The sequence below is a fragment of the Amblyomma americanum genome, chromosome 3 (genome assembly GCF_052857255.1).
Source record: "Amblyomma americanum isolate KBUSLIRL-KWMA chromosome 3, ASM5285725v1, whole genome shotgun sequence".
Taxonomy (NCBI): domain Eukaryota; kingdom Metazoa; phylum Arthropoda; class Arachnida; order Ixodida; family Ixodidae; genus Amblyomma; species Amblyomma americanum.
The window spans coordinates 199,457,343-199,481,493 of record NC_135499.1 but is presented as its reverse complement, the minus strand read 5'-3'; the positions used below and the strand labels follow the sequence as shown (position 1 = coordinate 199,481,493).

The window sequence follows — 24,151 nt, the reverse complement described above, 5'->3', positions numbered from 1 at the left end:
CCGCGACCGCTTCAACAACGGCAGCGCTAACTCAGCAAGGTCGCCGTAGAGAAGATGACTTTATTGTTCACATATACTATATCCGTCGGTGCCCATGCGCGAACAATAAATTAGGATAAGAGGATCGCAGATCTTCGCCCGACTACCCGAACAGATTAATTAGATGCATTTACTTCCGAGCACGACTACCGATAGGAGTGAATATCGAAGTCATGTTTTCTGTCTCTCTTGTTCCCCAGGCCTCGTCTACGGGTCTGCGCGGCCGCAGCTCTGTGTTTCTTTGATAGCGATCCAACGAGCTTAGCAGCACGTACTCCTACGCTCGCAAGAAGCGGGAGGGAGGTGGGGTAAGGGGGGGGGGGTGGGGGGGGGGGGGGTGGGATGTAGCAGCGCGCTACCCTAATTGGATGAGGCGGGCGTCGGCGGAGTGCTTCTACGCAAAGCATGCGCATTGCTGCGTGGCTTCGTGCGGAGTAGGCGCGCATTGCATCTGGCCAGCGCAACGTAGGGTGCAACCCTTTCGCGAAATGGCGGCTGCTCGCGACCTCGATCGCTGCCATACTTCCGCACTTGCTTCTGCTGCCGCCGCCCTCCTGGGTCGATACGGGCCGCCAAACAGAGGGGCAAGAAGCACAACAACCACAAAAACAAAAGGCGCTTCCCAATGTCGCTCGGCTCGCCCTCCGCCATCTCGGAAGGCAGCGGGGAAGAGGCCGATCGCCCTTCTTTCCAGCGAAGCGACCGACCACTACCCCCCCCCCCCCCCCCCCCGATCAACGGCCTCTCACTGCGCCGCCCATGGGTAGCGGAGGAAAGGAAGACGTGAGGCGAGGTGAAACGAAAACGCTACAGAGATCTCAGGTGTGCGAACAAAAAACGCGCCGTGTGACGTCAGGCTCTCCACAAGTGACGTCATGCTTCTAAAGCCGCGCTCTGCGGCGGCTGCGTTTTTATGGAGGAAAAGCGCTAAGGCGCCCGTGTGCTGTGCGATGTCAGTGCACGTTAAAGATCACCAGGTGGTCGAAATTATTCCGGAGCCCTCCACTACGGACCTATTTGTTCCTCTCTTCTTTCACTCCCTCCTTTATCCCTTCCCTTACGGCGCGGTTCAGGTGTCAACGATATATGAGACAGATACTGCGCCATTTCCTTTCCACCAAAAAACCAATTATTATTATTATTATTATTATTATTATTATTATTATTATTATTATTATTATTATTATTATTATTATTATTATTGTTATTATTATTATTATTATTATTATTATTATTATTATTATTATTATTATTATTATTATTATTATTACACCCTGTGCCCGTCAGGTGCGGCAACGCTCGGTGCGGGCGCGCGCTTCTGAGAAAAAAAGCAATCTACGCGCCCGGAGATAGTTTGCGGAGGCAGGAAAGGAACGCAAGCTAAACCGAACCACTTAAACCCGCACAACGCGACGCTGAAGCAGTGAGAGGCGACGCTGGCCAGCGGCAGCCTGGAAGACCAGGAGGCGCTAGTCGCCATCGCCAAAGCGTGGGCGGAGGCCACTGGAGTCTTGGGCTGAGGAGCCCACCCACAATCCGCTCCGGTCTTCTTTTTTACAATTAGATGTTTATTCTCTCTCTCTCTCTCTCTCAGCAATAGAGCAGTGAACTGCGGTGCCAAGAATCGCCCGCGGGTTTTCCGCACACTCGGCAAAGCAAAGGGCAGTCAGTGGTTTGAATTCGTCGGGTGCCCGCTTGCAGCCTGCTACCTGCGCAGTAGCGAGCTTGCACACACTGACTGAGGCCTTCTGGGGCAATTCCTCAAGTCAGCGTGTTATATATATATATATATATATATATATATATATATATATATATATATATATATATATATATATATATATATATATATATATATATATATATATATATATATATATATATATATACATATATATATATATATATATATATATATATATATATATACACACGCCAGCTTCCCTTACAAAAATTTCTTTGGATGTCCATAGACTGTCTATAGACAAATCCTAGAGAATAGTCTATAGGCAATACAAATCCCATATTCAATCTATAGACGATTTATGGCCATGCACTTTTAGTAGACTTTTGTCTACAGACAGTCTATAGACTACGAAAAGAGAAAGGGGAGTATCTAAAGAAAGGCAATAGAGCTGTTGTCTATAGACTGTCTATAGACCATTTTTATAAGGGTTGCTATTTTAATCTGCTCTTTTCTCTCGCTCTCTATCATTTGCCACACGTTTCCATGTTTTAACGGCAATACCTCACCGCCCATATATGACGGTAGTCCCGAATACGAAGCGTACACAGTCGCCGATTAATCTACCACGGCATCTTGGTGGCCCGTAGAAATCGAGCGGTTGTGACTGCACGAAACCAGCGTCTGAACACGCTTCCATGCACGATTCAGGCCAGGTGCGTGTAACCTACTGTTTCCGCGGCCGAAATGGAAATACCTTCGTGTTTTTCCAGTCGTATGACCCTGCGGCAACAGCATTCCGCTGCAGTGCGATAAGCCGCAGAGACTGACGCGGCGTTCGTAGCACGTTATGCGCATAACCTACTTTCCCTTGCCGCAAACTACTCGGACGGTTCCAGCAACAAAGCATCTTGGTCTCACCTAAGACCCTATATACTGATATTTTCCTTGTTCGCATTTTTTTTTTCGTGTGGCAAAGTTAGTAGTGGGCATTCACGTGCATCGCGGCAGCTACAACAGAGAGGGATGCAATTTCTACAGCGCAACCCTCAACGCCGGAGCCACCAGCCGCGTTTCCACGAAGAATCAACGAACCGCGATCGCAGCGCCGCTGCTCATCCGGGCGGGTGAAGAAGCATGGCCGGAAATGTATACACTCGGAATGCAGCGCCCCGCGCAGTGCGCGGTTTCGTGGGAAGAATGCATGCGTGCGTGGGAAGAATGCCGCCGCGACTGGCATCGCGCTCTGGCGGTGGACGCTATCGACGGGACAGTGAAGAAAAGCGGGTGAGAAGGAAAGACCCAACGCAGTGTGAACAAGCGAAAACATTCTTTTCCCCTTTCGTAACCGTTGCTTTTTTCCGATCGGTAAACGTCCGAATGAGACAAGCACACAACCCTAATGTAATGAAGATGGTATCTCAGCATCGAGGTGAATGATATTTCGTGCACAGACCTATGAAACGTGACAAAAAGAGCGCGAAAACAAGACGACGGACGAAGACAAAACACACACCGCGAGCGCTGACTTCCGACTGAAGGAACCACACAAGACCGTGGCGGCCGAGACCTGAGCCTATATCGACGAACGCATGCGCCGAAGCTGAGCAAGCCCCGGGAAATCAACATGAAAAGATACACGTGAACAGAAAAATGCTATTACGAACCTAGGAATGCCAGTACTCGTTTGCGTAAGAATATAGAAGGCTCGCTCCGACTCGGGATCGATACCGACTCGCCCAACTTTCCACCCTTGTCAACTATAGACCTATAAAAGTCGCGTTCAGACGGAGCACAGATTTCAAGCACGCGTCCGAAAAGAAAAAAAAAAGGACGTCTGAAACTCACTCGCTCTGCCTTGAGGGCGTGCAGATGTATCAGAGCGGTAACACTTGTTAAAGCTTCTCGTGCGTACCAGAAATCCGCAATTTAGCGAGGTAAGACACTTATTTCTTAACGCTGCATTTGGCGCCGCGTTTCTGGCGTCTTTTCTCAAGTACTACAGCCGTATACCCCCGCACCTCTTGCCTGAGAAAGAAAAGGTGGCGCCAGACACCTCACGCTAAGGTAATCGTCGCAATCAATGCCAGACGGCGTCCGCATGTATGACAAATGGCTCTCCTAAATGATCTACAATTACCTACGTCCCGCCAATTATCATTGCCCTGTTCTCCATAATCCACTCGATCTGCCCTCCTTCTGTCTCTTAACGTCACCGCTATTATTTTCCTTTCCTTGGTCAGCTGCGTGCGCCGCCCGCGATTTAATTTGAACCCTATTATCGATAGTCACCGATTTTCAGCCGCACGGGTGACAACTGTAACTTTTTTTTTTTCGATGGACATCGGTAATTTGGGAACGCCTGCCGAATGCGATCCAGTCCTTTCTTTATCAATGGGACAACATTAGCAGCCTCATCGGGGAAAGCGGCGTCACACGATTCCCAGGTGGCAGGTGGCGCCACCTGCCAACCGTAGCATGTGGTGTACGGGAAGAGCTCGCGAAGGGCATTGCGCGGGAACAGCGTCGCGCGGGAGGTCTCACAAGGCGCGGGAGGTCTCACCAGTCACGTCCGGCAAAGGCATCAACAGCATCAAGTGCTACCGCACCGCCGACACATAAATCGCTGTGAATTTTTTGCTCCCAGTCATTTCTTTCTGATGGCCCGGATCCGATGGATATATCTGACCACAAAAGCCAGACTGCATCAGACGTCCGTGCAGAGGGTGGCTCAGAAGATTCGGGCGCCAGAGTCACGCGCAGGCATCGCAGAAGCCGAGTGTCGTCAGCGCAGCGGTTCATGCGTGAATGCAGATTTCGCGACGGCGCGCGACTTAAAACTCAGCTCGCAGGGGCGTGCGGCAACTTGAGTGAAAGTCGGGAGCAGCTTGACGTGCACGGCAGCCGGCGACGACTTGGCTCGCGTCCATGCAACGAGAATGCACGGCTCCGCCGCCGTCGCTACCGCCGCAGTTTCCTCCACGCGAGCAGGCGTTTCCCGCTTGGCGACGCGAGTGGAGTCAGACGCGCAGCCTTGGAAACGCCTCCTAGGAAGAATCCGTCACCAGCGTCACCCTCCACCATAACGCCTTAATAATAATAACTGGTTTTTTGGGGGAAAGGAAATGGCGCAGTATCTGTCTCATATATCGTTGGACACCTGAACCGCGCCGTATGGGAAGGGATAAGGGAGGGAGTGAAAGAAGAGAGGAAGAAGGAGGTGCCGTAGTGGAGGGCTCCGGAATAATTTCGACCACCTGGGGATCTTTAACGTGCACTGACATCGCACAGCACACGGGCGCCTTAGCGTTTTTCCTCCATAAAAAACGCAGCCGCCGCGGTCGGGTTCGAGCCCGGGAACTCCGGATCAGTAGTCGAGCGCCCTAACCACTGAGCCACCGCGGCGGGGCTAACGCCTTCCGTCTCAGAACCAACAGGAGTGGTCGAAACACACGCTTCTCCACTGAAGGAGCACCCCGGAGCTACGCAGTCGGATTGATTGGATTGGATTGTAAAGGGTTTATTTCGAACAGTTTGAGGGGCTTTGAGGGGCTTTAGGCCCCTCGCCTAAACGACGGCCAGAGCTTGGCTCCTGACGCCGTCTTCGGCCAGTTTGACGACCTTTGTCTGAGTCTCCGGATAGGAGCCGAGTAGGAGAGCCTCCCATTGGTCAAGCGACTTTTCCCTCCAGGTGGGCAAGAGGGCATTTCCAAAGAATATGGCTGAGATCCGCTTTGTCATTACATAGCTTGCACTCATTTGAATATTGTCTCGGATAATAAAGACTACACATAAACGCGTTCGGGAATGTATGAGTTTGAAGACGGCGCCAAGAGGTGGCCTAACTCTTTGTCAACGATTTATCGGCGGGGGGATACTGCAAAAAAAAAAAATGAATGGCCGTTGAACAAATGCGTCATCAATACGGAGTCATCCTTTCGGAGGTGTTGTATAAACAGTTTAATGGGCACATTACCATTGACAACTAATCAGTAACATGACAAGTATGACCCGCTGTAATGTGACCGACGACAATGTGTCTATGACCCATCGGTCATGTGACCGATGATGACATCTATGATGGTGGTCACATGACTGTGACGTCATTTCGTGTGAACGTCGCGATCTCCCCGCGAGATTTAAAAGCTCACGCCGTAAAACGTTTTAGTGCACTAAAAGATTGGGTATGCATATGTCTTAGGTCTCCAGGGGATAGAACTCTATATGACCGCAGCGGTGGCCTAATGGTCCGAGAATCCGCCTTGCATGCGGGAGGTGCGGGGTTCGATCCCCAGTGCTGCCTGGTACCCACCGGTGATACAATGGGTATAAACTTTCCCCTGATCTAGTGCTCGGCTTATTTGGGGTGAAGAAAATACCTTGCGCCATGGCACTCTTTGGCCACAGATGCCCTTGCGCCATAAAAATTCATCATCATCAGAACCCTATACGTAAGAAGGAAAGGTACGCTAAACTAGGAGGTTGGTTAACTAACATTTAATAGTCAACTTTTTAACTATTACTGTCAGCGCCGCCACGGTAGCTCAGTGGCTTACTGTGGGCTACACGCCTCTAAATGAATAAGGATGCTAGCACTAATAAAGCATACTAGTTAGCACGTCTGAGCTGTATTCTGATGCGCTACACCGTTGACAATGCTATGCCGGAAAAAGCGCTCTTCTAACTCAAAAGCCCACTTTCAAAAATTGCAGAACATCTCAGGTGCAACGCCCGGTATACGGCCACGACAGGCTGAAGCAAACGCACAAGAGGCTGGTTCGACAAGCAACCTCATCAGGGAGCGAACAGCGATTGATCCGGAGTGCCCCGGGGGGGCGCTGGGAATGGTGCGTAATTTAGGAAGTGGAGTAGCGGTCGCATTATCGTGTCTTGTCAATACGATCAGAAGTCCATTAGGTGGTGATCGTAGCTTGTCTTCCCTCCTGGAGTGCACCTTCACGTGCGTAAACTCAAAGGGTCAAGCTTAGCCCGTCGCTTCAGACCGACTGTACGCGTACAGAGACAGAGCGCTCTCTGCACCGAATTCCAACGTTTCGAAGACTGTTTTTCGGCTCAGCATCGTCTTCCTCTCTTCCATGCAAAAACGGCCGATGGACGTCTACGGAAAAAGCTAGACCCGTCTATGGCCTTTTATGATCGTCTATACACGCCCAAAGCGGTGCTTATGGCCAGCTGTGGAAAAATCTGTCACTAGAGCTATAGCTTCGGAACCATACAACTGTCTATAAATAAGTATATGCGCGCCTGAAACTACAGCTACAGACGGCCATGGGAAAGGTTCGTAGCTATTTAGGCCAATTACCTATAGTCGAATTACCACATGACATTTTTGTATAGTTATCTTTCTGCGTCATATTCTCAGCTTTCTTCTATCGCCCACTACGGCTGCATGTTCATGGGATCACGAAGGGGTGTTTGCAAGCGACGATAAAAGGGTGGGTGGGCTTTCTTTAAAGCGTACATTTTGCAGCGGCTCTGTTTTTTCGAATCCCTCCGAGCCTCCGCGATGCCTTTCCATTCAAGGCGGCGCTTTGAGCCTATAGCCCCCCCCCCCCCCCCCCCTCCTCAAAAAAAAAAACGGATTAGAGTTAAGCTGCAGACGAAAGCTTTCAGCAGCGGCTGTGCGCCGCTAGAGTGCGCTCGGTTTCCCACGCATCCGGCGGACGCTGTTTGCCTTTCGACAAATACGCTAGTCACGCCGGCCGATTCTGCGAGCCACCGGGTGAAGGAACTTCGCACTCTGTTTGTTACCCTTTTCTTTTTTTAAATCATCGCGCGCAAAAATGAATGGGACCACACAACCGGCGCCAGATATCAGCGGCCAAGTTTCTGAGAAGCTCTGCCCGTTAGCCGCCGTCTATGCTTGTTCCCCTGCTGTATGCATGCCTGTGTATTCGAACTGCGTAGGTGGAGGATAAGAGCAAGCGGCAGGATCCGCAGCCTAATTAGTGAGCGCTGAGGCCGCCAGTATTAATTGCGCCTCAGTTTACTTCCTCAAAGTGCCATCAGTTTATTTTCTCTTGCGTAAATATCATAACAGCGCCTGTAAATTGCAAGTAGAATGATTATTAATTACTGTTCCCAACACATGACTGAAGGTGCGAGAACCAAGAGCGGATGCATGCAAGATGCCAAACAATTCACCTGGAACCCAGTACTACCTTCTGTTCAGCATACAGTCGAGTATCTAGATTCTACATATAATCCAGTATAGGCCTGTGTAAAGTTCGGCGTGCAAGAACATTATTTTTTTTTTATGTATTACAACCGATCGCTGAAACGAACTGAACGGAATTTCGAAAAAAAAATTTCGAAAGACGTTCGTAAACAACAGCACCGAAGCAGGGCAGCAGCATCAATGTTACGTGCACTGAATACACGCGGCTACTCCAGGGTCGCCGGCGCAACACCCGGGCCCGCCCGGCGGCCCGATCAAGCATGCAACACTTGCGCGGCGCGCTGTTGCCGCTGCACGCGTCATCATCCCGGAGCGGTGTCACGCACACTCCGCTTACTGCGCACATCCGCGGAGCTGACTTAACCGCACGATGCCCTCATAAATGCGGCGCCGCGGCTCCCGCGTGCAGGAACGCGACCCGCCGAGGAGAAAACAAACAGGCGTTCCCGCCAACCGTCGTGCATGCACGATGTGGAGCTGTTTACGCATGCGCCTGGCGGCGATACTCGGCGCGGACATTTGGCGCGGCTTCCCGGAAGGTGAGCGGACGCGCTCCCTATATAGCCGTCGGCCATCACCGCCGAATACATGCGCGTTATGGGAGAGACGTATACCGGACAGTCGGATTGAGCGGCTGCGCGACGCCTCATTGCTTCGGAAGTTTCCCGCGAAATCTAGCGCCATCCGGCACACGGACATAACGGGGATGCACGTATGCGGTATACAATTATTGTCTCTGAATATGCTGGTACACGTGGAACGCGAATATCGGATGGTATCGCCGTGCGAACACCGCTGGCGGAAGGCCACGAACGATATGCGTCATGTATCGGCGCGCGACAATGCAGCGGCAGGCTATGCATGCTGCTGCTGAGGTCACTGTCAGCGTGCGTTGGTTTCGTATTTATACAGGGCATCCTCGCTTCTCAGAAAGCGCGCTGGCCAATCTCTGGGAACTGTCGACGCGCGGGAGCAGAGTGATATTACACCTACATATAGTTGGATGCAACTCAAGAGAGAAGCGCCGAATTCTCTTCATATATAGGGGGCCCTCCAGCCAACGGCGTCGACCGGCTGTGATAACGTCATGGTTAATCTCCCTGCACCTGGGTATAGCGTGACTTACAAGGGCGCGGCAGGTGATAGGGGATTAAACACGACGTCATGATAACTGGTCGACCCCAGTGGCTGGAGGGCCCCCTATGAGGAGCAGCATTTGTCGCTCCGTTCTTGAATTGCATCCGACTGTAGGTTGTCCGATCACGTTCACAGTCAAGCCTTAACTGACTTCCTTCCTTCTTTCCTTTTCGTTTGGGGTTCTTTAGGGAACAAAGGGAATTACTATTACTACTACTACTACTACTACTACTACTAATAATAATAATAATAATAATAATAATAATAACGAGAAAAGTGGGAATTCAAAGACCCCCTGAGCGTATGCGTAAGCTGTACGACAGTCGTCCCGTACCCTCAAACGCCATGATCGTAAACCTGGCGTGGCCTAAACCGACCTTTCAAAAGCGGTGCCAAACGGACGATGGAAATGTACACGCACTATATGCTCCTGCCTCGGCGCCGCCACTGCAAAGTGTATATATGTGCGCGAACGCCACTTGCAAGTCGAACGGAGCTCTCACTGTCCGAACGAATCGAGATTGCTGGTGTGAAAAGCAAGTCGGCCTCTCGAAACACCGGATGCAGATGAGAAACGCGAGCGCATAGCAGGCTCTTGCGGCGCAAAAGGCTACGCGCCAGGAGGTGTTAAGAATAGCGCGATGCGTAATCTGGAGAGGAGATAAGCACGTCCCGCAATAGGCGATCGAAGGGCTAAAGGTACGACGCCAAGAGAGTCGATATAGGAGGAGACGGCGCTGACCGCGACGCTTTTGAATGTTGTGTGGCTCTAAGGGCGTCGTACACACATCGCGACTGAGGGTGCTCGTACGCGTAGTTGCGAAACGCACGCGAGGTTCTTACGAGACGCGAGGAGTTGAATGAACAGCGCGAAGGCGCAGCCGTTGGTTCGTCAGCTCGTCGAACAGCGGCATCAGACATCTCTCGTTCCCAGCAAAGGTGACGCTCTTACGCTCTTAGAGTCGTGCAATCTGCAGGCACCATCTCAGAACTTTGACGCCGACGCCAAGCTATTCGCAACCTTGCGCTCACAAGCCGAGTAGATAAGAAAAAGATACAAACAATACAAATTGTTTCGTCGCGGCGGTTAGGTGACGCCGTGAAGCGCGCTTACAAATACCGCCAATCAGAGCAATAAATTTGCTCATTAGCATCCAGCACGAATTTCCTTTCAACTGCGAAAATTCTCAAAAAGCTTCGTGGAACACGCGTGTACCGTTGTGGGCACGCTCAGGTGGATAGTAAGGAAGAATAATTACACCGTTGGTCAAAATATAATCCACCTTGCCGGTTCCCCCAAAGAGCACTGGATTAAGAGCTCATCATCATCGCCACCATCATCATCTGGAGGACAAGGGTACCTCCTATCGCTTTCCAAATATCCCTGTCTAGCTGCGTCAGCTGCGGTGTCTTTATCACAGCGAACTCCGCCAATCTCACCTGTCTTAATCCGTTCTATCACCCTAACAAACCATCGGCTATCCTTTCGCTCCATTACGTTTCACAAAGGCTCATTTCTACTTCTTGATTTTCGCCAGGACATTTTTGTTCTCTAATACCAAGGCGTCTGTATATTATCGAGTTTATTTGGCATACTATGTCGTGCTTAATATAGCCATGACGAAATGCCACACCAGCACTGACCATACTGCGCTTAGCGCTTTGCTGCAAATTGATGCGATGCACAACCAAACACACGCGGATAGGCTGGCTGGAACCCTACTCTTCTGATTCGCAGTGGTTAGCGCGCTCCCTCTACTGAGCCGGAGTATCCGGGTTACAACACGGCCGCGGTTTCGATGGAGGCGAAACGCAAAATGCGCCGTACAACATGAGTGCACGTTGAATATCCCCAGGTGGTCGAAATTATTCCGGAGCCCTCCACTACGGCACCTCTTTCTCTCTTTCTTCTTCCACTGCATCCCACCTTCCTCCCTTCCCTCACGGCGCGGTTGTGGTGTCCATCGAGTAGTGAGGTAGACACTGCACGTTTCATTTCACGAAAACCATTTTTTTCAAAGACGAATAACCTTTCCGCAACACTTCTTCGTAAAGTGAGCTCTTGACAGCCTGTATTTTCAGCCTGTAAGTCGACGAATCATGCTGTTCTACGAACAAAGAGACGCGTGACTGAAAGTATACACTACGCGCGCGCGCGCGCGCGCGCGCACGCACGCACACACACACACACACACACACACACACACACACACACACACACACACACACACACACACACACACACACACACACACACACACACACACACACACACACACACACACACACACACACACACACACACACACACACACACACACACACACACACACACACACACACACACACACACACACACACACACACACACACACACACACACACACGCGACAACGATTACGATACCGCCTCCTAAGTGTAGGCGCCTCCATTCGGCTCGTTCTCGCCGATATATCCGGCTTGCAGAAACATTGCGACGCGGGTGCAACCAGCACAGGAGGCCTCTTGCTGCGTGCAGCCCGGAAGCGCCGCCGGGGGGCAAGATGGCGGCAAGCACACGGCGCGTGTTCGGCATGTGCGGAGTCAGCTGTCGCCAGGCGGTTGCCACCCGCACTCCACACAGGGCCTATTTATCGCAAAGCGCGGGTGGCGAGAGTCAAGCGCAGCTGGCGTCTCCCATTGCGGGTTAAACGACGCTGCCGCAGTTCCAGATAGCTTGACCAGGAAGCCGCGCGCACTTGCCGATCAGGTTCGTGTAGCTGCACTTAAATCTCAGAACGTAGCATACTCAATAAATTCCGGCGAATCCGGTCGAGTTGTAACAAGTATAAAAGAGAGAGAGAGACGAGCTAGTTTGTGACTATTAGTAGAATACATCTTGAAACCGAGCAAAAAGGACAAGGGACGAGGAAGAAACTAACAGGACAGAGAGTTGTAACCTCAGTACGAAACCGCGCTCAGTAACATCCGTCGGCTAATCGCGCGCTCGTGAAGCTTGCAGGCGCTTGCGTTTCCCGACCCAGCGCAAGGGCCTGTTTACGGGACGTGCGTTCTGTTCAGGCTCTCTCCACTTTGGCTGCAGGCAGCTGCGCGTGGCGGACGCAGGAAGGGAATGCAACTGCACTCCGAGAGCCGGAGAAAAATATCCGTCGCGAGCTTGACGTCAGAGGTGCGCACGTTGCATAGCTTTGAAGATCTAAAACAAAGGAATGAACTCCCGTCCGGGAGTTCTGAGGCAAGGGTGTAAGCGTCATGGGTCCTTGCACTATATGAGACGTTGGAAATATTTCCCGCGCAAAATATGCGACCTAAAGGTACGCGCGCAGGTGCACGAGTGACGCATTTTGCGAAAAAAAAAAATAACGGTCATCGAACCCGGCCTGCTTTCAAGACTCAAAAACACGACGCAAAAAAAAAAAAAGGCGACAAGAGCTGCCACCAAGAACGTCGACTAGTGTATACAACCAGAATGGCACGCTCACAGCGGCCCCAATTTCCAATCTCAGGGGAACGGTTACACTCGAGTATATGCGGCACCACCCTCACGCGGAATCGATCCCAGCATCGTCACCGCTGGCGCGGCCACAACGGCGGGTAGCGGGCAAACCGTTGAGCGCACGCGGCCAGTGACAGCGAACAAGCAGCGGGTACGACCACGACGCAGGCGCGAATAAATCTCCGGGCCCAGCGCAGTCTCCGACACGCAGGTCGGTTGCCGGGCGGCACACCCGCTCGGGAGCCTGTTCCCAGTTCACCCCCGTGTGTGGCTCAGTAAAGGCTTGAGGGGCCACACACGCAGCAAGTGCTGCCGCGGCCGATACTCCGTGGCTGCCGGGGCGAGATCGGGACATTCGTCTCGTTCAGGCGCGCAAGCGGAATGGCAACGGGTGCATCGCCCACGCGCACCTGCATGGGCTGCAGTGCACGACCGCGGAAGCGCAGCCAGCCGGTTCCGATGGAGGGCGGAGCTGATGGCCGAGAGCGCGGCGACGTTCCGTGGGCAGCAGTTGCACGCGGACGAGAGCGCGATAAGGCCCTTCGGCACGAAAATGCGAACGTCGCACGGAGGAGCGCTCGGCGAAACGGCCCGACGTTAAGGAAGCGATGCGCGAAGGCGGACCATTACAGGAGGGCACGGTCTTAACTAAGGGTCTTAACGGACACCATACCATGCATTGATTTTAACGTCACAAAGAGACTCAGGCTATGAGGGACGCAGTAGTGAAGGGCCGCGGATAATTTCGACCACCTGGCGTTCTTTAACGTGCACTGACATCGCACAGTACATGGGACTCTAGCATTTCGCCTCCATCCAAATGTGACCGCCGCGGCCGGAATGGAACCCGCGTCTTTCGCGTCAGCGGCCGAGCACCGAAATCACTGAGCCACCGCGGCGTCCTAAGGACCTTAACGGTTAACGTCAGACAGCTCGTCGAGGGAGACTCCTAAAGCTTTTCGACCATCGGGAATCATTTACTAACTACTGTCTGAAAGCCGACGCGTCAGAAAACAGAGGCAGACGTTTCGGCCCTTTCCAGAAATCCGGCCTTAAAGGGGCTCTGAAAGAGGCTCTAATAAAGTTCCATTATGGCTGGGATGTTATAGCACGACTCTTCACGAACCGTCCAGCAAGGAATTTTTTTTTTAATGCGCTTTGCAGAAGCCGGGTTATCTGTAGTAAAAAATTTGAATTTCAGCGTCTTCGCGCCTTTCCCTCTCCTCTCGTCAGTTTCTGCACGCTGGAAGGTCGGCGCTCCTCCACCGGCCCCTCCTCCGGGGGCGAAGCTTCCTGACCCGCCGGAGCTACGCGGCTGATTGGCCGCGTCCTTGGCCTGACGTCCGAAAGAATCTAACCAATAGCCACCTCTCAACATGTATACGTAGATGCGAGCGGCAGAGGAGGGCGCGATCATGAAAAAGTCGCCGGGAAGGGCTCGTCAACTTTTGCGTGTGACTGTGGGTCCTCTGCTGCGTGTAGAAGTGTATTATTTGGCTCAGGTTTTCATGGCAGCACAATGCAGTGATTAAGCCAGTTGATGTGCTTTCCTCGGAAGGTGTTTCAGAGCCCCTTTAAACGTCAGCTATCCATCAAGATACGTCTACGCAAAAAATATAATGTCACACGAGAAATAAACAAAACAGTGAGGCCGCCTTTCGGTGCTTGTTGCCGAGGGTTGAAGCAGCTGGATAAGATGCGACGCACAAGTCTGCATTTACATATCAGCCGTTTGAAAAAAGGAAACTGTATACAAAAGAATGCAGCCCTGTAGAATATGCACGCGCGGTTGAAATGACATTCGTCCTCACCACTAAGCTGAGCTAAAACGCCAAGGCGCCCGTGTGCTGTGCCATGTCAGTGCACGTTAAAGATCCCCAAGTGGTCGAAATTATTCCGGAGCCCTCCAATACGGCACCTCTTTCTTCCTTTCTTCACTCCCTCCTTTATCCCTTCCCTTACGGCGCGGTTCAGGTGTCCAACGATATATGAGACAGATACTGCGCCATTTCCTTTCCCCCCAAGAACCAATTATTATTATTATTATTATTATTATTATTATTATTATTATTATTATTATTATTATTATTATTATTATTATTATTATTATTCACCAGTACAGCGGACGAGAACGCAATATTTAACAGAGTAGAACTAAGAGTTTACAGCAGCGACACAAGGGGAAATCGAGAACCAGGGGAAGCCATCGAGGAGGCAATGAGGCGACGAGTTTTCACCACATCCGCGCTGGGGACAATAAGCAACAACACCGATCAACGCTCTCGGGGACAGAAATTGGGAAAAAAAGGCACCCTCGTCAGAGCAGGATGTTTTCGCTGCATGCACGATCAGCTGGCGAAAACCGGAAACACTCGACGCTACACTGCACAAGCCGGTCATTGTCGCGTAAAAAAAAAAAAAAGCCAGACGCATGCGTTCGCTCACGCTACCCGAAGCAACCGCCGTTCAGAAGGTCGTTATTATTGCTTCACCACAAACGGTCACCACAAAGTGAAAACAATGTGCAAAAAAATAAAGAACACGAGTACAAGAATGTGATAAGCGCTATAAAGTAAGCGTTATTCAAGAGCTGAAAAAAAAAAAAAAGAAGTGCGGCCCAGTTTGGTCCGTTATGACTATAACGCACAGCGGAACGAAGACAATGAATGCAAATATAACAAATGCAACACACGTGTTACTAGCTCTCTTGTCATTGTCCACCGTGCATTACAGTTACAAGAAGAGCTGGGATCGTGCAGGGGGTATGTACATTGCGTGCGCATCTGCAGGACACGACTGTAAAAGCATGCAGTGAAATGCATAGACTTTTGAGGGGAACACGATACGTCACGAGCCGCAGAGGACCGAACATTCCAGTAGCAAGGCCCATATACCAACGGGTATAATGTTGTAATGTGACGTCGCGTCCAAGCGTGGCGGAACACCATGCACAAGTGAAGTTCACATATTGTTGAACCAACACGTAGCACTTCCCGGCACAGCCACCAAGCGAAACAAGATACACGGGCGTCACAGTCGCGCTGCACTTTGTCATCCACTATCTTGTAGCGATTTCCAGAGGTCAAAAGGGAGAGCATAGCACTTCTTCACGTTCGGGAGAATAGCAACCCTGTCTGCCTCTTTTTTGTTTAATTTCCTCGCAAATAGCGACTGAGGAGTCAGCTGCTCTGGAATGTCACTCAACAACTTAAACAGCCTCGGTTACTGTGCAGGGACTTGGCGAATAAATAATGCGCGAGCGGCGTATACGGTCTTCGCTGCTCCTGCACCTATGACAATACGCGCGAGATGATGCTCTATTTTCAGTACTGGTCAGCGGCCATTAGTGTTAAAAGGTCTGACATGGAAACACAGACGAAGAGCACCAAACGAACACTGCGCGCAAGTGTTTCGCAGATGATCCGTTTTCATCGACGAGGGGATCGGCACAGCATACCGCTGATGCGTGCGCGAAACGAAGACGCTGTCTGTCGCCTGCACCTTCGAGCACAAAGCTCAACTTCAGACAAATATTTGGCCGCAATGCTCTACAAAGCGCTCCCGTAACAGACGGCGTAAACCGACACAAATGTACTGTTCGTAACAACGATGAATATCGGCGCCAACACAGTGGTCGTAAGAAACCGGCAACAATATTAAGGATCGGGAACGCTCTTGGTTCCCGGAGACGTACAGCCTAGCTCAAAAGTCTCCGTGCAACATGATTTGCTTTTCGATCATGCGCTGGGGCAGTTGTGATACTCTCACCGTCCTCAACCTCCAAGGCCTTTTGGTACTAACTGGTGGTTATGCAAGCGTTCCACAACATGGCTAAGAAGCAAATCAGGTGACCTGACCGCTTGCGATTACGCATCAGGGGAGCAGCTTCGGGCATCTGCGCCCCACGGATGCAGTCGGGCCGTTTAGTACGTACATTTTCTGCAGGTGTAGGAACGGCATGATTGGCTCGGGGCGTTTGCGGTCAGCTTTGCACTCAGCGCGCGTGGCGATCGCAGCCAAGCGAAGTCGGGAGGTCGGTCCGATCGTTGTCGCCCGGACTCGGTCGTCTGAGAGCCCAGCGTCGCCCGACCGCTAGACACGGCGCGATACGGGTGCTCGTGGAAAGAAAAGAAAAGAAGAAAAAAAGGCCGCCGATAAAGGTGCTCACACGCGAAAAGAAGAAGGCTCCCCCCCCCCCCCCCCCCCCCCCCCCGCCTTTACCGGACGGGGAACGCGCCGCGAGAGCAGAAACGAAGGAATGTTTTCACACAAAGACTGCGATAGAGAGGAGGAGTGAAAGGCCGCCGTGCTGCTGCTATCTCAAGACGCGACAACAAGCCGGTTGAACGTCAGATATACGACCCTCTTCTCCGGCGCAGACAATCTCAGCGAGCCTGTGTCTTGCTATGGCAGCCGAACCCGAGAGAGATCGCGATGTCCGGAGCGCTGGCAGGCATAGAAGGCCAGTGCCTCAGGACGTGCCACCGATGCCTGAAAGCCAGATGCGATGAGCAGCAGAACAGAACGGAGTGGCGCTGATTCGAGTCGGCGAAGACCTCAGCTAAAGAAGTGACCCGCCACTTCCCCGCCGATGGGAAGCGCATTACAGCACCCCAAGCGCGTGCAGCATTCTCCGGCAGACACGGACGCCAAGGATACGCGTTCGCCACGACCCCTGCCGGCAGGTCAGTGAAAGACGCGCGAGGCTGCGTGCTCTCCTTGAGCACACGGCAAAATGAGGCCCCCGATGCCAGCAGAGCCAAGGAATCGGGGAGGGGGGACAGCCATAGGCCTTGGGTGCAGCCCTGACGTCTCTCGGAAGCAGACACGTGCCACAGCATATCGAGCGCGCCGATCCGCAGGGCAACGAGGGTCCGCGCACACCGTGCAGTGCGCGGCTCTAGCGACACACGCGAGCCCCAGAAAGCCGGAGAAAAGCCTCGAGCCGACCGGTTACGGCGTAGGCGGCACCACGAGCGAAATCTCCGGCGGCGGGGCGCCGGAAGTGTGTGCGCGAGCGGTGTTGTGCCCTTGGGATCGCGATGATATCGGAGACACGCGACGACGAGGGGCAAAAACGCCGGGCGACCCGCTCACGGCCGCTGGGTGCCGTCGTCGCTTCGGCCGACCGAGACTTCCCGACAGCTTTCGAGATCGCACCCACAGCGTTCGCAAGGCGACACGGAAGAGCTCAGCTGTAGGGTGCGCGCCTCTGCTGCAGAGAGACAGAGCAGGGAGTATAGAAACCGAGATGCAGCAGTTGAGTGCTTGTAGGAGGCAGTTTGAAAGCAGGTGGAAATGAAAACTGGTCACGAGGAACGGAAAAGCAACAGTACCGTCAGGCAGTTACACGCAGTGACCGAACGCTCCGCGAGTTCTACCTTGAACGATTAATAACTGGACGCCCCACTCCAGTTGTAACCAACACAGTGCTGTGCGCGTGTGTGATTTAATTCCTCTAAAATGAACTAATCACGCACACAACCTGGACACATTTCTTGTTGTGTAAATAGTTTGTACATATTACTTCTCCCCCTGTCCTCTCTTCCTGTCCCCTCACCTCTTTCATTTCATTTCTCCCTTCTGCCTGCTATCCTTTATTTCCGCTGCCCCAGCTCAGGTGCTTCAGTATCGCTGGCAGATGCCGGGGCTGGCAAAAATCTTTTCCTTCCTTTTTACTATTATTTTTAATAAAACCACTACCACCACCAATCACCCTGTCGGTGAACACATCAACCGCGGCGTTTCACCCATTAAGTCTAGTAAGCCGACTCGGACCGTGACCCTGTGTTAACCACTGCTGTTTTTTGTATCCTGCTACAGTAAGTCTAGTACGCTTGACCAACACAACGTAGCAGAAAAGATGCTTGGCTGACCAGTGGTGGTGTAGATTTCGAAAGCGATATACGCGCTTAGGCTGAGGATATATAGTGGCTAAGCACCAGCGGACTGTGATGAGATGGCGTCAAAAGAAAGGTGGAGGAGGGGGAGGGGGGAGGTAAGCATAGAGTTAACAAGAAAAAAATCAAAACGCATTGCGTGAGAGCCGGATTCTGCGTCATACATCTTGCTTCTGCGATAATCACGGTCTATTTTCCTCGTCGCAATTCTTGTCATTAAATGTTTTACGGGAACTGATCGGCCTAACCCCGCGCAGTCATCATCATCATCAGCCTTACTACACCCACTGCAGGGCAAAGGCCTCTCCCATGGCTCTCCCCGCGCAGTAGTCTTACATATATAAATCAAGCTTGCAATGCAGCCTTACCCCCCCCCCCTCCCCCTTTCAACACAGGGTGACCGTAGATGCAAGCAATTCGCATCGCTTCGTTTAACAACCGCAGCAGTGCGCCTCGCATCTACAGCTTGGGAGAGCCTTTCTACGCACAGAACGTTCTTTCGAACACAAGAGACATATATGGTAGAGCGCGCGTGTAGAGCAAATAACCTATCGCAGTCAAGGGTTCGAAGAAACATCGTCCGCGAAGATAAGCGAACATTCTAAAAAGAAAGAAATAACGGAGCAAGCCTCTTTTTGTTTCTTTTTTCTTTTACTTTCCTCTGCAGCCAGTCTGCTCTATGGGAGCGCAGAGGCGCTCGCGTGCGCGTTTCTGAGATAAAAAGAACGACACTTCCATGGCGCCGACAAAGACGCAGAAAAAAAAAGGATAAAAAGGAGATCACACTGTAGATACCTGCGCCCTCTTTCTTTCTCTCTCTCGCAATATATAAACCAGGTTAACCAGAGCGCCGAAGAGCAATTAGGAGCACGCGTCGCCCTGTCAAGGCTGCTCGCTGCACCGTATAGTAACTGGCGAGGTGACCGATGCATAGTCGGTCAATGTTGTCCGCGCAACTTCTAAAAGAACGGCTGTGTTAGTTTTGCACCTGTCTGAGGGACAAAGGAAAAGCGCCAGTGAAAGAAGTGTTAACCCAAAAGGATGAGAGCGGCGTTAGCTGACGCGAACAGGCGGTAAAACAGTATAAGCTGTAGCGGATGCATGCAGGATGCTGCTGCTGCTGCTGCTAACAATGCCCATAAAGTGTGGGAACGTTCCGTAAGCACTGCAGTAAATTGCGAAATGTGTTCCCCGTACTATAGTGCACTAAAAATGAAGCAGTATCGTAATCGAAGGGCGTTTGACGCTCTCGTAAAGCTCTAACTTCGGTCACGCAAGTAACTAGGGCGGTCACCGAGATACAGCGACCACGTGTCTCACGGTTTCGGGGGTGACGGCAAAGAGTGCAATGACGCAGCCAATGACGCTCAACGCGATCGCACGCATCTGGGCAGCCCGGAGTCTGTGTACAGCGCTGAAAGGAATGTACGGCATCTAATGCTCGCACCCCGCACGCGTGTTTGCGTTTCTCCAGCCCGAAAAGACAAATTAATGGGATTGCGAGTGCCGGATCGCACTTAATCGAGGGGGAAATGCGCCAACTCCCATCAGAGTGCCTGCAAATAGTTCCGAAATCTCGCGCCACGAGCTCTTTCCCAGTGAGCGCATAAGACTACTTCGCCAAGCGTAAAAAGAGAGCTTCTCGCGGACGTTAAAACACGCCATGTCCCCGCTTCCTGAATAAGCGGTGCTTCTACTGGCAGGCAGCTTCCCCGCCGAGTCAAGCGCTATAGTGCCTCTAGCACTACCCTGCCGAGTGTACAGGGTCTGGCAGGGAAACGACGACGATTGGCTGGCGCGTCGTACGGAGTCTCGCCTCTTGCAGCCGCGACGTGGCGGCGCCGCCGCCGCTCTCCTGGCCAGCTGCGCGCATTTGGGGCGCGGCGATAGAGCGCGCGAGAAAACTTGACCCACTGGTGGGGCCGTCCAAGGTCGGGCCTTCCAGCTGCGCGGGCCGCGTATTTTACGGCATTCCTATCAGCGTGCGTCAGGCGCCCATAACGCTGTAACGGGGCAGGGCAGGGAATCACGAGTCGCGATTGGAATCGGCTCTCCGACGACGAGAGAGAAAGGAACGGAAAGGGAGAGAACTCTCGCCCTTTTCAATGCTCACGCGTCACGCTCAATTTGGGGAAGACTTCGGCGTCGTGCCCGCAAATTGGGAGGCCTCAGTGGAGAGCGGCCCTTCGGGTGGGTGGTGAAGCGTTGATACGCGTGGCTGGACAGGCATTGGGATTTTACTGCGCGCCGTTGGGAGTGTGGCGCTTGCATTACTTTACGACCAATGTAGCGAAGTCGCAAGGCGTGCAACATGTCTCCTCCTCTCACGGCGAGATGGCGCTGCGAGGATGGTCGCACCAATTAAGGTGGCGGCCGCTAACACATTAAATTAATTCGGTATCGAGTCCACTTGGGACGCAGTGTTTCGAGGGTCCCATAACCGAAATGCGGCTTCCTTTTTTAACAATGCTCGTAATAAAACAAGAAAGTTGGCGTACGCTCACTACAGACTTTCTTTTGAACTGCGCTCTGGACTCGCCATGTGTGAACACGGCGACCGCGAGTTCTGCGTAGCTGCATGACCGTGGGAATGCTCGAGCACAATTCGGTGCATCCGAGCTCCACTTCGAAAATCCGTTAGTTCAGAAGAGCGTATAAAGTGCGTTCAAATTTTGAATGGAGGAAGTTGCCAGGAAACAAGAACGACACAAAACAACGGCTTTGGCGCACGGACGATGTGTGACCTTATACAGGTGGGAATGTTGAGGGGAAAAAAAGAAATATTAGTTTTTGTTTTGTTTTTTCTCAGGAAAGCCGCCTTAACGTTTGCTTCTTCAAGGATGAAGTATATCCTGTCCAGGCGCCCTTCTCATCCGCATCAAACGCCACCTCCGAGAGTTCCGCTCCTAAATCTGTCCCGGAGACCCTGGTGCGCTACTTGAGCAGTTAAGCTAAATCCTGTTACACCAAGTCCAGATGGCTTTATTATACCGGAGTCCTTCAACTGAAGGGCCCTGCCTATAGTTAAGCAGTAATGCAACCCAGCACACCACCTTAAGGGTATAATTGACGAAAGCATGTTTGTCTAGTTAGCGTGCATTCGTCGACGCCGATAAAGAGCTCTGTACCAACATTTTATGTTTTGTTTTTACTTCTTTCATAAGGCCGCGAATCGCACGCATTCATCGAATAGCAGACACGCGAGCGCTGGGGAGCATCATGGGTCATTTGGCAACCGGCAATTTGCGAACGACGAAGGCAGCTTTTAAGCGCGACTCGAAAGCGCGAAAAGCCAATCAAAGAGTCTCCAGCAAAGAAATCCTCCTCTGCAGAGGGACTCACGAAGAATCTCCCGCTGCCCAATCTTTCCTCATTTAGACGCGGGCGCATCCTGTTGTTCTGCAGGAACGGTGGGAAAAAAAAAAGGTTCAGCACGTAGGCTGCACTGCAACCGCATGCAGAAGTTCTTGCGCGCTTTCAGTGAGTGGTCAGCGCGTCCTTGCAAAACGTCGGCCGGCCGGCCAGGCTGCGGCGTTTGTTGCGCAACTCTACTTAAAAGCAAAGAAAAAAGCACAGGTGCCGCCCGCTGCCTGGTGCGCGCGTGCTAGCGCGACGCGCAACGGCACGTTCCTTACCGGTAGCCGACGCTGAGGTGATGCGGCGAAATCGGATCCATTGGCATGTATCACGCGACAGGTGCGGCTGCTGCGTCTCCGCGAGACGTGATGAACATAAAACGACGGCACCACCACCAGATTGCGCACAGATCGCAATCTCCCTTCGTCGCCGCCTCGTCCACGACGTCCCACAAGCAGTAAACGCGAAGAGGCCGCTCGATTGCTGCACCTCTCCTCCTTTCTTTTTTCGATTCTTCCCCGCGCTTCTTCTATCGTTTCTCCACTGAAAACTGGCCCTGCTTGATCGTTGCCTCAACACGGACACCACAGAGAGGCACGTATTAGTAGAGAGTTCAAACTAAACTGCTTGCGAAACGGTCTTCGGGATATCCCCCCCTTCCCTAGAAGTGCACGTGCTGTCCAAAGTGTAGTATATGATGCGCGGGACCCTGACGCCGAAGCCAGCGCCGGCACTGACGAAGCTTAAAGTCCTCCCCACTCCTCGCGCACGTGACGTCGTGAGACGGAGCTTATTCCGTGGAAAGCGCTCGAAAAGCCGGCCTCCCATAGGGCAGCAAAAAGGCGTCCGCTGAGAACGCGAAAGAAAAAAAAATCACGAAGAGAAAGTCGGTTGCCAAAAAAACAAGGCACCCGCGCTCCTACGGGCCGAGGGAAGACAATGCGGCCGTCTCTCCCTCCCACGATGCCGCGGTTTGTTAGCCGAGGCGCCCCGCGGTGAGAAGGGGCGGAGGTGCGCATCCTTCACGCGAGCCAAGCCCGTAACGACGAGGAGGACCAAGACGCCTAATTGCACGCCGGGTGGCGGACGGCGAAATGTCGCACAACCGAGACGCGACGTGTGACGCGTGCTCTGGCGAGTGAGAGAGAGAGAGAAAAGTGCGACGCGTACTCTGTGCTGAAAAAGAGGGTAAGTTCAAATGTCGCACAACTGAAACGCGGAATGTGACATGCGTTGCTCTGTGTAAGGGGAAGCTTCAAAGCCAGGCGAAAGGGGAGCTGGTGGGCCATTCATCTGCGCCGGCGTGTATTACCGTACTTATACTCGCATAACAAACACGCTAGCGTAGTAAAGAACACAGCCTCTACTTTGAAAGTCGAAATATAATTATTTTCTTCACCCGAGCCGTTGCGGAGCTACGGCGCAACATTGTAGCATTTTTTTTCTTTTTTACGTTATAGAGCGCATTTCGACTGCCTTCAACGGGTGAGGGGACAGCGCCGCAGTATTGCCTTCTGGGATCGAAGGACTGCACCTCCCTTCCCATACGCATCCGAATGCATAGTAAACGAAACCATGCATAAAGCGAAAACTCCGATGATCCGACAACCCGCCGCCTTGGCTCAGTGGTTAGGGCGCTCGACTACTGATCCGGAGTTCCCGGGTTCGAACCCGACCGCGGCGACTGCGTTTTTATGGAGGAAAAACGCTAAGGCGCCCGTGTGCTGTGCGATGTCAGTGCACGTTAAAGATCCCCAGGTGGTGCGAAATTATTCCGGAGCCCTCCACTACGGCCCTACTTCTTCCTTTCTTCTTTCACTCCCTCTCTTATCCCTTCCCTTACGGCGCGGTTCAGGTGTCCAACGATATATGAGACAGATACTGCGCCATTTCCTTTCCCCAAAAAACAATTAAAATTAAAAAAGATCCGACAAAGGGACCGACAACACTGATTTTGAGCACGCGCATTCAAGCAAAGGCGTATATAGCACAAAGTAACAATAGGCCGTGGCCCTGCTGTCAGGTGGGGAAGCCCGCAACAACGGAGAAGGTGTAGCACGCCTTCTAAGCAGTCGTACAATGCCCGTCCAGAAGGAAAAACGAAGGGAACTTAATGGTCGTTGAATGGTTTCGCGGCATAATGTACTCGACCACAAGCCGTCCAAAATGAAAACAAAAAAAGCATTCCCAGCGCGTATTCCTGAAAGACCGACAGGCGAGCAACGCGCTAACGCACCAGGCAGGGCACTTTTAAAGCATCTTAATGACTAGTGTTCACATTAGTTCACATAGTTCAGTGGCGACGCCTAATGACGTCAATAAATGTTTTCCTTCCATCC

The 24,151-nt window shown here is 52.2% G+C and overlaps 1 protein-coding gene across 30 annotated transcripts in view; it reads right to left on the bottom strand.

The window, feature by feature from the left end:
- Ndae1 (Na[+]-driven anion exchanger 1) overlaps nt 1-24,151 on the bottom strand; it is a 217,230-nt gene that overhangs the window by 70,733 nt on the left and 122,346 nt on the right. The window contains exon 1 of one of the 30 annotated variants that reach the window (XM_077659591.1): nt 22,091-22,566. The exons of 25 other annotated variants lie outside the window; for them this stretch is intronic. In XM_077659591.1, coding sequence (XP_077515717.1) covers nt 22,091-22,137 — 47 coding nt within the window. In that variant the 5' untranslated portion in view covers nt 22,138-22,566. Of the gene's footprint in view, nt 1-16,489; nt 16,640-22,090; nt 22,567-24,151 lie in introns of those variants that run through there. 4 more of the 30 variants (XM_077659594.1, XM_077659582.1, XM_077659603.1 and 1 more) reach the window with 4 other exon arrangements.